Source organism: Podarcis erhardii (assembly GCF_964252035.2).
Source record: "Podarcis erhardii genome assembly, chromosome: 3".
Lineage (NCBI taxonomy): Eukaryota > Metazoa > Chordata > Lepidosauria > Squamata > Lacertidae > Podarcis > Podarcis erhardii.
Genome location: NC_138507.1, coordinates 66,299,468 through 66,317,060, shown reverse-complemented (window position 1 = coordinate 66,317,060; position 17,593 = coordinate 66,299,468). Strand labels below are relative to the sequence as shown.

Below are 17,593 nucleotides of genomic sequence, written 5' to 3'. Positions count from 1 at the left end.
TTACACATAACCACAGCAGCCCATGCGATGGTACAATGCAGACTGCCAAATCACACTGGGAGAGAACCTGGTTTACTTTCCTATTTCTATTTGTACTTGTAATTTATATTTTCCAAACACTTGACTGTAGGTAACTTTTTTTGTTAAATAAAAGCGAGGAAAGTCTTTTTCCATCTCTCTATTATTTTGGAATAGCAACAAGTTGTTTTATTAGTTTATCCTGCCAAAAGCTTGGTATTTACATTCTACTATGAATAGTTACAATAAGTTTCCTTTATTTTAATATTTCTAGCAATATCAGAGTTCTCTGGGAGTGTTCATAAGCAAGTAGAGAGGGATGATTTGGGTAGACACCAAATTCCATGGACTTGCAAAAGTTTGTCACAAAGTCCCTCACTGCAGGTTCCCGAGTAAAGTTTGTAGTTGTTGGGAAAGAGACAGATCCTCTTGTAGATCAGCATCTGGATAAAGAAGGAGTAGTAGAGAGCAGGAATGGCCAGTTATCACAATGAAGAGTTGTAAGAAGTGGGGTCCTGCAAGGACCTGTAGTGGTCATAAATGATCTGGAGTTAGGGATGGATCAGTGAGGCAGCCAGGTCTGCTGAAATCCAAATCACATATACTTCACATATACACTGTGGGGGTCTGAGTTGGCAGTGACTGACCAGGAGAGAGTTCTTGGTATCATGATATATAAAGATATGAGCTATGATGGTGGTGTACTACCTCCACTGTCAGAGCCAGTATGTTTGTGAAGACCTGGGGAATTCCAGATGGATGGCTTCACATAGGCATCTGGTTGGCTACTGTGAGAACAGGTTGCTGAATTAAAAGGTCTGAGACGTTAAGAGCTCTTCTTGTGTTTTTATGGATAGCAGATTGATGGTGCTGACCCAGTGTATAATAACTGTGAGAAGGATGAATCCCATAGAGAACATGAGGAAAGGGGTAGAAATTTATGGTGCAAGCACATAAATTTCAGTTCCTGCATCTTGAAAAGGTTACTAGAAAGCTGGAAAACATGCAGAAAATGGCAACAAAAATGACCAAGGGGCAAAGGGCTGGTACTGACTTATAAAGCAGCCTGTTTTAATATCAGTAGCTGGGAGATAGAAAGGCAGACAGCACTTTAACTTTTCCCAATGTCAATTCAAGTAGCAAAGTTGTGCACACACCATGCAGCAGTTGCTTATACTGTATCTGGCTTTGGATAAAAGACTTGCTGGCTTTAAGTAAAGTCTTGATAAACACAGACATTCACCAAAACACTTAAAACAGCTTATCCAACATTTTGTACAAATTGCTGTTTTCTTTGGAGCGGACTCAAGGCATGAAGCTATATTTACACTAAGATTCCAAATGGTCAGTGGAATTTTCCACAAACATTTTTGATATTTCAAAGGCCAAAACCTTGGTACTTTGAGGCAGTAGCACATCACATTTGGTAACATAGTCATTGGTGAGAAGTTTAATCCTTTGTTTCTTACAGAGCACAGGGGGCAAGCATAAGGAGACAATGAACATTTTGATAGGTCAAAAAGCTAAAAAACAGCTCTGAAGTTTAAGTTATACCTCAAGGGTGAAGTTAACAGCCCCCAAGAATTTCTCTTATTAAATTTACATCTTCACATAGGTGCCAAGAGGTCCATTTGGCTCTAACAAACCAAACAATATCTACAACAACCCAATAAATAATTGTAGTTCTGTATTTTTTTAAAAAATCAAGAATAAACCTTTCCTCCTAGCAGCCATGCTTACAGCTGTCATTTTCAGAAACTAAAAAGACCTGATCTAAACTACTTCCTGTGAATGTTTGAAATAGTTTTATTATCTACTACCAGTTTCCCATGAAATTTTCATGCTATTATATTGGTGGGCACGTACTCCAACCTAAGCAAGGAGAAGTTCTGAAACTTTGTGTTTTGCCTTCAGTTTTAAACTAGTGGCTACAAAGTTTCTTTTCCTTGCTGTTTTAAAGTAAGGTATGATTTTATAATTTAGTTGCATTTTGTTTGGTTGTAAATTTTCTATTATTTAAACCCTGTAAGCTATCCAGAGACCTGTCATTATAGGGTGGCTATAAAAATTTGTGTGGAAGACATTACACAGCAAAGGGTGTTGTTACCACTAGAAAGTCCAGTTCTATGTTACTATGCTTCTCACTACTGAAGAATCGAGTGTTTGGAGCAAGGCTCCCCTGATGTTCTTAAGAATAGCAGGGTATGATCGTTTCAGTAACATTGTTCACATATAAAAGACAGAGAACACAATCAAAAGACCACATGGGTGTACCATCAAATATATGGGATGTTCTTCAACAAACATAAAGCTGTATGAAGCTGACATGCCAAGATCATCTAATCAAGTGGGTCCCAGATATATGGAGCAGAATACGAACAGAAACTAGCACAGCGTCTAGCATTAATACAGCATGACCTATTCACTTCCCCTGTCAAAAAGGGCAGGTTGCCATGTTTTGCACCAGCTGCAACCTTGAACAGTCTTCAAGGGGAGTGTCACAAAACATGTAGCATAGTGGCAGCCTTCGTTTTCCTCATAGTTGGTTGAAACAACCAATTCACAACTGGATCCGCTTTAATATATCTTTTGCACTGCAAAGAACATTTGGTTGGAAATCACGACCATTGGGGTGGGGGGAAACCCACACCAAAAAAAAGCACACACATCTTTACCATTGAGAACAACTGACTTGTTGTAACACATTTTATTGGCAGCCAGCCAGTACTTTCCTCAAATACAAATAACAGTGTTCTTTGAGGAGGACAACTGTCAAGCAATGACTGCCAAAAAGGACGATAATCCAAGAAAACGATTAGGCCTTTCTATACAAAACAGAAGAAACAGTAAGTGTTTATAATGAGAAAGCTTTCAGTTCACCCAACAATATTTTAGGCCACAGGGCTATCTTAAAGATATTTAAATCCACTATGTTGTAACTGAACATAGTTCTGAAGTTACGCACAATAGGTAACCTCAAAGACTTTAAAACTAGCCTGGAAGGCCTAAATGCTACCTAGTTTTTCATTTTCAAGAGAACACTTGAGAGACAGCCAGTACTTGACTCCTACGTCACATGAAAGCAGAGCGCATGTAACACTTAGCAAAAGTCTTGAGGTACAAAGTGTACTAGAAACGTTTCACATTTTCTACAGTGATGTTCCCAAAGACTTTGGCATAAATACGCTTTTCCATACTCTTCTGTCTCCTGCACATATCAAAGAACATAAACACATGCAAACCACACACATAATGGAAAGCTATTAATATGCTCTCAGAAAAAGCTCGCATTAAAATTCACTGTCCCAACAGACTCTTTAAAATATATACTGTGACATTCAGAAATATTTACAATGAGTTTGTAATTATTAAGTAGATGGAACACAAGTTTAAAGGAATTGGTGTAAGAGGCCTAACAGAATATCCAGTCAACTAATCTACATTTATTTACTGGCAAACAAGTGTTATACGAAATATAAACTATGATTGTTCATAAGATTCCTAGTTTATAATAGACAGAGGCGGAGGAGAGATGGAGAAACAACTGCTTTCGGACAAAGCAGAAATGGCAGCAACGCTCTAAGAAAATAGATGTTCTATCAGGCCAAAGACCCATCTAGACCAGCATCCTGTTCTCACATGGGCCATCCAGATGCCTGTGGGAAACTCACAAGAAGCATTAGAACACAACAGCACTCTGCCCTCCAGTGGTTTCCAGCAAGTGGCATTCAGAAGCATGACTAACAGTGGAGGCAGAGCACAGTTATCATGGCCACAGCTATCCTAGCTCTCTCCTCCATAAATTTGTCAATGCTATTTTGAAATTATGCAAGTTGGTGGCCACTACTGCTTCCTGTGGGAGTGAGTTCCATAGTTTAACTATGTGTCGTGTGAATAAGTACTTTCTTTTATCTGTCCTGAATCTTCCAATGTTCACCTTTATGCTGAATGTCCAAGAGTTCTAGTAGACAATGAGACATTCGGTTCACTGAAGCCTGCTAATTTCATTAAGCTATAGGTTGTAAACATAAGCAATCATAAACATAATGGAACTCACTTCTGAGTAAATCTGTTTAGAATTGCATTGTAAATTTGTGGTATGTGGCCACAAAGGGGGATTCTTCTGTCAAAAGATTCTGTCATCTCTCTATCATCTATCTATCTATCTATCTATCTATCTATCTATCTATCTATCTATCATCTATCTATCTAATGCACATACTGTAATGAATAACAAAAGGAATAAACTACAGAACTGCGGGCAAATGACTATTAATTTTCACTTTTACAAACTCAAGATGTATTTTTATTTAAATTAGATATTGATTTACTTCCCTTTTTATGTTCAAGACAGCTTATATAAAAAATACCACAAGCTAAAAACAAAACAAAAGCAACTAGAAAAGGCGAAACCACTAAAAACATTCAGCCACCAAAAAAATTCCATAGCCTCATCAAATCAGCATCCAAAAGCCATTTAAACCAGCAAGTCTTACAATCTCAATGGAAATCTGGCGTAATTGCAACAAATGGTCTGCTTCCAAGTTACTTGAGAGAGCACCTTATCCTTTATATAACTAGTAGTTCACTCTGGTCTGCAAGAGATTTTCTTCTAAGGTTCAAAACTGATCACAAACTAACTCCACAGTAATGCAAAGCAGAGCTTGTAGTGTGGCTGCCCCTGCTCTACGAAACAGTGTTTCTGCCATATGACATAGACATCCACTACCTGCATTTTCCAGAAAGAATTGAACACATTTTGTTCTGGCAAGCTTTCCTGGCTGGAAGCACAGGTCTCTGTCACAGTTCCCTCCTTTTATTGTTTTTTCAGTTCATTTGCTGTTATTTTCTATGCTGTTTCAATTTTTTTAATATTACGTGCATCACCTTGAAACATATATGTGGAAGGCTACTGATTAATCATTATTATCTCCATTGCAACTGAACTGGAATGTTTTACACATAAGCATTTCATTTTAAAAAAAAAACCTCATTATAACATTTTATGCCTGTTGTCAGGGAACAGCCATCGGAGCCAGAGGGAGAGAGGGGGCTCCAGAGGGATTTCGGAGAGCGTCCCAGGATGGGGAGAAGCAGCCCATCTTCTGGGGAAGAGAATCAGCGTAGCACCAGTGGAGAAGGGGGGCAGATGGGGGAATCGGCGAGGCGGCTCCATGACTCCTCGCCGGGGACCAGCGGGGAGAGTAAGGGTCCTCCGCTGCCCACACCCTCCTTGCGCAGAAGGCTTCCGCGCAGGGAGAGTAGGAGGAGACTAGGCGTCAAAGAGCTTCTTTGCTGGAAGAAGTTCAAGAAATGCCCACTGACGGATTCTGCCAGCGATTGAGACAGCCATGGGCGAGTGGCTGTCCGGACAGAAAAGGTTCACTCAGGCAACCCAGCCAGGTGTGGCACCGGTTTACGCACGAGCAACCCCCAGAACTATTACACCTGTTATTAGATTTCTATCTAAATATTTATAAATTTTGCAACATGCCAGCATTGAGGTAATTTTCTTTTCCAATAAATTATGTGCATTTCCTGGGCCAAAGTAAGCATATAGTGCAAGGGGCAGAGTAGCCTAAACATCAACATATCATTAAGGGGTTCCTAGAAATGGTCCCTCATTGTAACCACATAATCCTGCGAAGTAGGTTGGGAAGAGAGATAGTAGCCAGCCCAAGGTGACTCTGGCTGAGTAGGGATTGGAGTGTGCGTCTCCTTGCTTCAACCCCCATATTCTAAGAATGGTTTGACTATACTGTGGTACCTCGGGTTACAGATGCTTCAGGTTACAGACTCCACTAACCCAGAAATAGTACCTCGGGTTAAGAACTTTGCTTCAGGATAAGAACAGAAATCGTGCGGTGGTGGTGCAGCGGCAGCGGGAGGCCTCATTAGCTAAAGTGGTGCTTCAGGTTAAGAACAGTTTCAGGTTAAGAACGGACCTTCGGAAGGAATTACGTTCTTAACCGACGTACCACTGTATTTTGAATGCTTATATCCAGCTTTATAGCCTGAGTGGCTCCCAAAGATTATAAAAATAAAAATCACACCTAAATCTAGTACAGGAACATAAATTATATGGTGTTCACAGAGAAACAGGATTATTCAGGCAGCATTTTGCATCCTGCTCTTCCAGGCAACTCCTATCAAAGTCTGCTGGCACAAAGGATCTCGTTCAGCAGTCTGGCCTTTCTGGTAGATGCCAGGCAAGAGCTTTCACCAGGGGCCTCAGAGAAGGTAGTGGGGCAGAGCCACTTAGCAACAAAATGTGATCAAAACATAAACATAAAATGTAACACCCAGCTCCAGGTAAGAGAATGTGGAAGTACAATATATCTGCAGAGAGTCTGAAATCTGGCAGAAGCAAAGCTATGAAGTTCAATAGATTGACTTTATGAAAGACTTAAGAATTCAGAACTTACTAAGTATCTCTCTTCTTGTCTCATGCTTGGGGTGCGGATCATGTGGTTCTGCTCCCCTCTCCAATCTCCAAAGCGGCGGAAAAAGTAGTTGGATAAAAAACGGTTGATGGGATCTCTAATAATATTGATGTATACTGGTTGGTCTCCTCCAAACCTGGACAACAGAAACAAAGAAAAATCAAATCACAGACAGCCATGTCAAAGAATGTAAAACTTCAGTGTCTGAGGAGGTTGTTTCTTGCATTTTTTTAAAAAATGAAAATTACAACTACAATATTATTTCTGAAGCCACAAGTATAAGGCTTTTCTGTCCCCTAAAGCATGGGTTAAATACTACACATTAGAAAAAGCACACTGTAATCTGGCATCTTAGTATTAGAAAAGCACACTGTAATCAACAAAATTTATTTTACTGAAGCTTACTAGGGAATCTCATCTTACTGATGATAAATCACATAGTTGTCAGTTTGACTTTAATCAAGTTTCTGTGTACCTCATATTATATAGCAGTATTCAAAGGCACTATTTGTTTTATTTTTAAAACTGTACATCAAAGAAAGTGTTTACTGTATTTATAGTCTGCTTTTATGTAGGACTCCCAGTGGTTTTGATAGCCAGGCCCATCCACATCTACTTAGTTTCAATAATAATACTGTGTCTGGCATTCCTAGACCATCCACCAGGCTTGTAGTGACAATAGTTAAAATCACAAGTGTGTTTCAAACAGTAAATCTTTGAAAAATGGAAGGGGGGGGGATGTTAATGCTTGTGCTTTCAAAGAAAGTATTTTCCTTATCCTTTTGTGTGTTGGAAGAATAATTGTACTTTTCAATGAACCAGTTCAAGTTCAAGGGAATCACTGAATTGTTAGCACGAAGAACTGTCAGCATTCCTCCTCCTAAGAAACAGCAGCCCATATGCATCAAGATAAAATATAAGGAAACTTGGCTAAGAATGAGAGCAATATTAAAATCCCAAACCTGATACATCCTGCAAAATATGACAATAAATAAAATCTCAAACTGCTGAGAATCTCAAGTTCAATATCACACTTAAGCCAGGACAGTGACAGTCTGAAAATATAACACCAATTCTGGCACAGCTGCACTGGCTACCAAATGGTTCCCAAGCTCAATGCAAAGTGCTGGTTTTGACCTTATTATCATCTGTACTAAAAGGATAATGCTGCAATCTAGGGCTATCATATTACAAGATCAACCTTGGTTTCTCCATTCCCAGTTATGGAGTAGAAACACTTCCCTGTGAGCATACAAGACTTTCCCACCCCACACCCAGCACTGGGAACCCCACAGATGCATAGGACACCATTCAATTTAATTTTCACATCTGTTTTCTGTCCACCAGGAGCACTCCATACTGTTATTCCATCACAACAATGTCACGAGGAAAGTTAGCTGGAGAGCCATGACTTCCCCAGTACAGGAAGGAAACATCATATATGTTATGCCTATGGCTATCATGCGCTTAAACCAGCCAACCAGGTTTGGACCATAGCTTAGTCGTTCCATAGCTAGAGATGGGAAGAAGGAACATGGATTTGCTCTACAATTCCTTGTTTTGTTTTCCTAGGCCTGCTGCTGCTATGCCCAGTTCTTCTCTTCTCGCACTTTTTAAGCCAAGCTCACCGCTTCCAAGCTGAGTCACATACTTGCTTCTCCACTAAAGCAGTCTGTGTAGCAAAGAGGTATAGACCTTGTGTCCACATAATTCAGCACCTTGGCAGGGCTTTACAAGTAATGATGCATGCTCTTGGTGTGCAAACCACTATTTTAAGTTTTCCACCATGTTCCAGAGCAACTCCCTGCTGGTGATATTGTGGGAAGCTTATGATGGCAGCTTTGTAGCTACTTGCAGCTGCTATTACTAGGCATGCTTACTAACTGATGTAGGAAAGGGCTCACCAGAGGGCACTTTCCCATGGGAATCCTCAAACCTAGATCCAAGAAGAGCGATCCCTATCTGTAGAAGATTTCCATACAAACCTGCAGCACCCTGTGGCCTTCAATGAAGCTTATTCCAAATTTATGTGCTGCATTTGCAGCTAACTTAGAACCATGTAGTAGCACACTCTTAAATGCAATGGTAGCAATATGTGTGTTTTTTTTTTTAAAAAGAGTACTGATCACTAGTTAATCTGCTTTTCTTCAAACAGCGAAACTCTATTTTAAGAAGGCTGGAGCATTAGTTAAACATTGCACAGGTGTGACAAGTTATCCTTGGAAAGAAAGTCTTCAGTGCAACCCAAGAGTTCTTATTTATTTGAATGGAAACACTGTTAAAATTTAGCCACAATATCCAAATTACAGTACCAATTAAATGAGTGAAAAGTAACACAGTGCTGGTTTGCTTGTATTTTCCACAAAGGGCGACTCCTTTACCCACTAAGTAAAGTGTTTTTTCTTGTAGTGAAATTAAAAAAAACTTATGGGAACTAACTAAGCCAATGTATGTACATTTTGTATGCAAGACCAAGAACTGAAGTTAAGCAAAAACAACTTAACTTAGTTTTTGTGTCCTTAAGATAAAACAATTTGTACTCTAATTTGTCTATTGGGTTATGCTTTAAATGATTTTAATGTAAACTGTATGTTTACCTGTACAAAACCACAAAAAATGAAAAAACACACACCCATATGTGGCCAAATGCGCTAGTTTGGCTCCCCTCTCCTCCTTTTGTATACTACAAGAGGAGGTTCCAAGCATCCACGTTCATATGCAGGCTACAGTTTCCTATGACATATGGTCTGTAGGTGCTATGGTATTTTAAAATTATCCTTAGTGATAACAAGTCAGGATCAAACTGCTTCTTCAGATCATGGTTGTTCTTACTAACTGTAGTTTAAACAAACTATAATTCTTGAGTTTGATTATCTCAGGATACTACAGTTAGTTTAAAATGGAAAGAAAGTGCTTTCAATCTCTGTTCACATAGCAGAATACAATGGTTTTCCCCTGTGCCTGAACCCAGACCACTGATACTTAGTGATTTTTTAAAAGGATGAGCAGAACGGTTTTTGGGGTTTGTTTTACAAATAATTAAAAATGTTAACATGATTACTAGAAAATGCACTGTAGACTGAATTAAATTGAACCATGAGAGGTAACTGAACTAATTGATGTGTAAGTGCTCTTTTTCCTGCCTTGTTGAAGTCAATTGCTGCAATAAACTGAGTTGATTAACTTAGCAGAAAAATCTAATGAAGGTAATCCTCTAGAAAGATGTCTACAATTTTACAACACTAGCAATATACAAGATGTGCTTTATAGTGCTAAACCTCTATTTTTGGCAAAGTACCACATCTCCCAACCCAATAGAACCAAAGGGGTAGAAGAATTCGCCTGTAGTGTTATGCCAAGGACACACCCCAGAGGATTCTATTTCTACATTCCAGAAGATTAAGTAATTTTTCTGAGCAGAACAACACAGCATATTTATCTTAAGACTGACATTTGACATGAACTAAAGTAGGGTAGCTTGGTTAATACAATTTTATTTTATTTGTTAATGGTATTGATAACACCCCAATGATTGCACTTACTGGTTGGACTAAGCTACAGTGGTGCCCCGCAAGACGAATGCCTCGCAAGACGAAAAACTCGCTAGACGAAAGAGTTTTCCGTCTTTTGAGGTGCTTCGCAAGACGAATTTCCCTATGGGCTTGCTTCGCAAGACGAAAACGTCTTGCGAGTTCTTGCAGGCTTTTCCCCTTCCCCCCCTTTTTCTAAGCCGCTAAGCCGCTAATAGCCACTAAGCCGCTAATAGGCGTGCTTCGCAAGACGAAGAGACTCGCGGAACGAATTAATTTCGTCTTGCGAGGCACCACTGTACCTTGAAGTAACACAGTAAACTGAAGAAGGAGCAAAAAGGGTTGTCTTGTGTGTGTGTGTTTCTTTGTGGCTGATTAGCTGCTCTCCCTGTGCAAAGGTCAGAGGGGGCAGGGTTTCTGTTGAGGCAGGTGATTAGCTGTGCCTAGCGGCGCGCGCAGTTTGCTCCATCTTTTAGATTTAGGGGAGCCAGTCTCAAACGTTTGTTGGGGGAAACCTAGTTTTTTTTTGGGGGGGGGGAGTTATTTGTCCTGTCTTCACGCTTTTTATGATGGAGGACCGCTGTAGCCACCCCCCAACGACACGTTCTCAAGATGGAGGGTGAGGGAACAGCTGCAGTCGCCTGTGGTTCCTGCGCAATGTTTGCCATCTTGCCAAAGGTTGCAGGCAGCTTTACCTGCAGCAATTGCATGTTGATTGCCCTCTTAAAAGACAAAGTCCAGCAACTGGAGGAACGTGTAGCTACGCTCCAAAGAATTAGAGAGCTGGAGCTCTTCTTGGAAGCAACAGAGCACACCGTCTCCACCAAGGAGGAGACAGGGGACTCCCCTGAGAAGGAGGCTAGTTCACCAACACAGGAGCCAGATATATGGAGAAACGTGACTCAAAGAAGTAGGAGGCCCAGGGTTCGCTCTGATTGTTTAGAAATACACAATCGCTTTGAGGTCCTCTCCCCTAGCATGGAAGACGAAGAGCAGACTCCATTTGAGGATCTCTCCCTCATTACAGTCGATCAGGTATATGAAGACGAGCAGCAAAGTCAGTCCTCAGGGAATGTGCAGGCGACCTTGGAATGGACAGCTCACGGAAGAACCCCGACCAAACCTAAGAGGAGGCGTGTCGTGGTGATAGGGGATTCCCTACTGAGGGGAACAGAAGCAGTGATCTGTGGGCCTGACAAGATGTCTCGGGAAGTGTGCTGTCTCCCCGGGGCTAAGATCCAAGATGTAACTGAACGACTGCAAGGAATCATAAAATCCACTGACAAATACCCCTTCCTCTTGGTTCATGTGGGAACCAATGACACTGCAAGCAATAGCCTCCAGAAGATCAAAATAGACTACGAGGCTCTGGGCAGGAAATTGAAGCAATTAAATGCACAAATTGTCATCTCATCTGTCCTCCCAGTTGAACGACGTGGCCCAGGGAGAGAGGGAAAAATAGTGGAAGTGAACAGCTGGCTTCGCAAATGGTGTAAACAGGAACGGTTTGGATTCTTAGATCACGGACTGCAGTTTCTTGAAGATGGACTTCTGGCAAGCGATGGGCTGCACCTCACAACGGTTGGGAGGAATGTTTTTGCAAAAAATCTCAGAAACCTCATCAGGAGGGCTTTAAACTGACTAATGTGGGGGAGGGAGACAGTGCTCCTGAAGGTAGGAGTCTATCAACTGATGAAGATGATCATCCAAATGTCATAGACCAAATGGAGCAAACAGCACGCAGACCTAGTGGTGGGAGGAAAAAATCCTTAAATAAGAGACACGGGGGAATGATTAATGGACTTCAATGTCTGTACACTAATGCGCAAAGCATGGGAAATAAACAAGATGAGCTTGAGCTCTTGGTACAGCAAACTAAATATGACATAATAGGCATCACTGAAACCTGGTGGGATAAGTCCCATGACTGGAATGTAATAATGGAGGGATACAATCTATTTCAGAGAAACAGACCAGACAAGAAAGGAGGAGGAGTAGCATTATATGTCAGGGATGTGTATACCTGTGAAGAGATCCAAGATTTAGAACCTCAAAGCCAAAGTGAGAGCATTTGGGTCAAAATTAAGGGAGAGAAGAATAACAGTGACCTCATTGTGGGAGTTAACTATAGATCCCCAAGCCAAACGGAGGACATAGATGATGCCTTCCTGGAACAGATGGCCAAGCATGCAAAAGGAAGGGAGATAGTAGTAATGGGGGACTTCAATTATCCGGATATTTGTTGGATGTCAAACTCAGCCAAGAGCATAAGGTCAAACAGATTCCTCACTGGCCTTGCAGACAACTTCATTGCCCAGAAAGTGGGAGAAGTAACAAGAGGAACAGCCATTTTAGATCTGGTCCTAACCAATGTTGATGACCTGGTTAGTGGGGTAGAAGTGGAAGGATCATTAGGCGCGAGTGATCATGCTCTTCTGAAGTTTACTATACAGCAGAAAGGAGCAGCCAAGCATACTAGGACTCAATTTCTTGACTTTAAGAATGCCGACTTCATAAAACTTAGGGAAGTGCTGGGTGAGATCCCATGGACAGTAATACTAAAAGGAAAGTGAGTTCATGATGGCTGGGAGTTTGTTAAGAGGGAGATAGTAAAAGCATAACTTCAGGCAATACCAATGAGACAGAAACATGGAAGGTGCCTAAAGAAGCCAGGGTGGCTATCTAAAGAACTCTTAACTGAGTTAAGATTAAAAAAGGATGTGTACAAAAAATGGAAAAGAGGGGAAACCACCAAAGAGGAATTCAAACAAATAGCCAGCACGTGTAGACACAAAGTCAGAAAAGCTAAAGCACAGAATGAACTCAGGCTTGCTAGAGAGGTTAAAAGCAACAAAAAAGGCTTTTATGGGTATGTTCGTAGCAAAAGGATGAACAAAGAAACAGTTTGTTTGTTTTTTTCTGAGAGGCACAAACACAAGATGGGTGACACCTGGCTTGCGAGCAGTACATGTGAAAAGGATCTAGGAGTCTTGGTTGACCACAAACTTGACATGAGCCAACAGTGTGACGCAGCAGCTAAAAAAGCCAATGCAATTCTGGGCTGCATCATAGCACATAGCACTGTAGAGTTGGAAGGGACCCTGAGGATCATCTAGTCCAACCCCCTGCAATGCAGGAATATGCAGCTGGTCCATACAATAGGAGTATAGCATCTAGATCAATAGTGCCACTGTATTCTGCTCTGGTCAGACCTCACCTGGAGTACTGTGTCCAGTTCCGGGCACCACAGTTCAAGAAGGACACTGACAAACTGGAACGTGTCCAGAGGAGGGCAACCAAAATGGTCAAAGGCCTGGAAACGATGCCTTATGAGGAACGGCTAAGGGAGCTGGGCATGTTTAGTCTGGAGAAGAGGAGGTTAAGGGGTGATATGATAGCCATGTTCAAATATATAAAAGGATGTCACATAGAGGAGGGAGAAAGGTTGTTTTCTGCTGCTCCAGAGAAGCGGACACGGAGCAATGGTTCCAAACTACAAGAAAGAAGATTCCACCTAAACATTAGGAAGAACTTCCTGACAGTAAGAGCTGTTTGACAGTGGAATTTGCTGCCAAGGAGTGTGGTGGAGTCTCCTTCTTTGGAGGTCTTTAAGCAGAGGCTTGACAACCATATGTCAGGAGTGCTCTGATGGTGTTTCCTGCTTGGCAGGGGGTTGGACTCGATGGCCCTTGTGGTCTCTTCCAACTCTATGATTCTATGATTCTAAACGTCCACTTTGCTTACATCAAACTAAGAGCCTTGATACTGACTCCTGCAGTATCCATATTTCCAGAGTAGAGCCTTCCCCTCAGTGGGGGGCAGAGGTACATGGTAGAGCTTATCCTCTGAATGCAGAAGAGGCATGAGTTAAAAACCCCAATATCTCCAATGAAACTGATATCAAGAATAGGACGCAGATACACCTGTGCTGAAAACCTTGGAAAGCTGCTGCCAGTGAGGATGGACAGTGCTAGACTGGGTGGACAAATGGACCAATTCAGCATGAAATTCCTCATTCTTCACGTTTGAAGCCCTTCCTGAAGGTTCACTTGAGGACCGCTTCACTCCAGATGTGGCTACCCATGCAGGTCTTCAGTAGAGGGCATTGTTTTGGTGCCCCTACTATCAAAAGTGAGGGCAGTGGCTACAAAGGTGAGAGGGCTTCTCAGTGGTGAAGTTCTATTTATGGAATGCTCTCAACTGAGAGGCTGACCTAGCACCAAGTTTTAAAATATGAATTCATTTCTCTTGAAGTTTTTATGTTGCTTCGAGATCCTCTGCTGTTAGTTCTCATGTTAATTTAACAACGCTGCTACATTTCTCTATTTTTAGTTACCTGGTCGTCTTTGAGCGGCCTGACCCAACGTTGTGTTCCTGAAAAGCTCAAAGTCCGGCTTCTTTTGAATTCATTCATATGCCTCAGATTCCCCATTTCCACCTAAACATTTCTCCCTTCTCTCCATATCCTTATGCATTATTGTTAATTTTTATTGTTAACACTTCTATCCTGTTTTGGTCCTGTCAGGGCTTAGCCACACTTTCTCTTGTCCCACTGCAGTACCCCAGGGTAAGCCACTCTTTAGCATTCAATTAGAGCAAATGACAATTCTGGTTTTCCCCAAATGGAATGCCATTTGTTCCTTTTTTTTCTCTAAAGAGCAAGTTTTCCCTTGGAAAGGAATGGGTCAAGAGGAAAATTGCTCAGATCTATGCCTAGAAAGTGTGGGTCAAGTGGCAAACCGTTTGGACCCTTGCTTTCTAGGGATGGAACAAGTGGAATGATCCCTAAGTCACCCTCTTCAGTTGCTCCTTCTACCTATCACAGGCACTATAAATATTGTTGTCCCCCTGCAGCAAAATAGGCTTCAGCGTGATCATTATGCATTCCAATGCACACATGCTGGGTGTTTTTTCACCCAAGCATTAATGCTCTATAAAATTAAAGCATTTATTATGTTTGAAAGTTCTCACTTCTTGCAATCCAAGAACCTCTAGGCTCTCTGAAGTAATTTGAAGAACATAATTGATTTAGGATACACTTATGTAGTTACATCAATCATCTCTACACACCACAAAAATTGGGCTAATTTAAAGTCTCCATACCCCAAATACTGCTTAAAGTATGGCTCCAAAATTTGGTAGAGAGGAGATATAGGTTCCCATATCAGTATATGCTGCTTATTCCCCTTAAATTCAAAATGCCTAGTGTTAAAAAAAAAGAAAAGCCAAAATGGTAGGCCTTCTACCCCATCTATATGCTGTGTTGTAACCTAATGTGGCTCAAATGATGTCAAGTTCAAAACTGAGGCAAGTTCTTAAAAGTCCTTTACATAGCTTAGTGTCTGCTGAACTAAGTAAGGGGATGAGGAAGCTTGCCCAAATCTTTGGTAAATGCAAAACTCAGCTCATGGTGGAAAGAACTACTGCAGCACAATGCAATACTGGCTGCAGTAGAGTCAGTGGCAAGCCTCCCATTGGCATAAAGGAGATTAGAATTTCATCAACAGTGAGCAATGAGCCCAGGAGTTCTAAACATCTTTCCAGAGCATACATCATTTCATCATGACACATTCAGATTGTATTGTAGGCACCTCCACCCTTCTCCTATTTACATTTACATAACATGGTAACTAAAGCAATTGCCTAAGCTAAAAAGTATTTATTGTAGTCCCCTCCCCCCAAAGGCCAAACAACGTTTAAGACCATTTAAACAGCTGGGGGAAGTTGAGAGCTAGAATCTTTCTTTCTAAAGTTTAGGGCACATAAGCCGTACCTCAACTGCACATACCCTGACATTTCAGTTGATGGTTTAGTCAGGTACAGGCCCATTGCCAAGGAAATGAATCATGGGAAGGTTAAATGCCTTACTTATGAATTTCTTTTCCCCTCCCATAATTTCTCTACTCCATAGTTTGAATTTTGCTCCTTTGAGGACAAGCGTCTCTTAGTGCCTATTTGTTGAAGGGTTAACTTTCCTTTCAGTTTAAAAATGGCAAACATTTTTAAAATTATTGTTCTTGTTATTGTTGTTTAACAATGCAAAACCATCTTTATTAGGCTAACTAGTAAATGTGTGGCCTCTCAATTGCTGCATAGAATTCTTCCTCAGGCAAAATGGAAAGTGTCAGTTTATAGAATGCAGGGCTGATTAAAAGGTCAGAAATTTTTATTCATCTGAGCTATATAGCTACTTAATTGGGGTGGGGGGATAATCAGGGTGGGGAGTGTGGCTTCAAATAAGTAATTGAATATGAGCTATAAATTATTATAATGACCCAATGATCTACTGCAGCAAACTGAAATGTGGAATTTTAAAGATTATACTTTCCATCTATGTAGCTCTCTCACATAAGAACTCAGACCGCATTACTGCCATTCCTCTGTGCGTCCACTGCATAAGTGTAGTATCATTGTGGTGTCAGGTTCTACCTACAATCTTACATATCAACTAAACACCCATAGTAGTTCCCTGCACATAAAGCTAGAAGCTCAGGGGTGCTGCTCAGATGATCAACAAGTACACTGAGACTGTAAAAATATTTAGGCTGCCTAATTTATTCCGTTCTCTAACTTCCAGTATTTAAGAAAATATATTCTGTTAAAGCTACGAATATAACTTTTACACACTCATGCTTGGGTGGGAGGACTATACTTCCACCCAGCTCACCTCAGCCCTCTAAAACAAGCTACACAAAAAGCCACACAACAGTGATATAGACACTGGAACCAGATCCTGTGTTTGACCCAAATACCACCTCTGGCAGTACCATTACAGAACCTCGTCTTATCATCCACAACATCAGGGGTTCTCTCACTTGCTCATGTTTCACTGCAATATGTGCCATCATCTTCTAATAGTGTCTTTCTCCATAAGGCAAACAATAGCAGTATCTAAGCAATAAGAATAAATGGACAAAAATATGACATCCGAAATGGCAATGAAGCCAGTGAGGGGACACACCAACCTTCCAAGATACAAGACAGACCTTATGGTGACTACCCTTAAACAAAGGAACTTCAGGAGGAGACTAAAGCGTGAAACAGTTGAATTGCAATACGCCAAGAAGTTTAGGGCTATATTTCAGAGTAAATTGACACAATGGATTTTTACCACACTATATGCGATCACTGGTGTCGCCATGTCAGGGTGTCTGTGTTATCAACTACTGATTTTGTATGCATATGAAACTAATGAGTTTCATTTCCTTCTGATCTGATTGTTTATATACTTCCTCCCCCTTCCCTGTGAAAAAACCCTACAAATGTACCTGCAGTTCAAGACAACACGCATCTGATTAAGCATTCTGTAGTCAATGAAAGTTTATTTGCTTAGTCCTGGGTACCACAGGACCTGTTTTTGCCAGAAGACACTAACATGACTACCACTCTGGATATTGACATTTAGTAATTCACTATTCTTCAGCTCAGTAGTGTTTTCTAAAGTTGCATCTGATGTAACATCACAAGCATATATGGTTATAATTTGAAACCTCCTCTCCCAAGAGTTTGTATTTTAAAGTGGGGTGGGGGAAAGACTGAACAGCTAATGCATATAAAATTACATTGGCAGAGGGAAATAAAAATAAAATGGAATTCTGGCAG

General features: G+C 41.0%; 1 protein-coding gene across 1 annotated transcript in view; it reads right to left on the bottom strand.

Annotated features, from left to right (window-relative positions):
• The window catches only part of UST (uronyl 2-sulfotransferase), a 116,447-nt gene that overhangs the window by 42,086 nt on the left and 56,768 nt on the right, over nucleotides 1-17,593 (bottom strand). Inside the window, exon 4 of the mRNA XM_081855977.1 lies at nucleotides 6,444-6,599. Coding sequence (XP_081712103.1) covers nucleotides 6,444-6,599 — 156 coding nt within the window. The remainder of the gene's footprint in view (nucleotides 1-6,443; nucleotides 6,600-17,593) is intronic.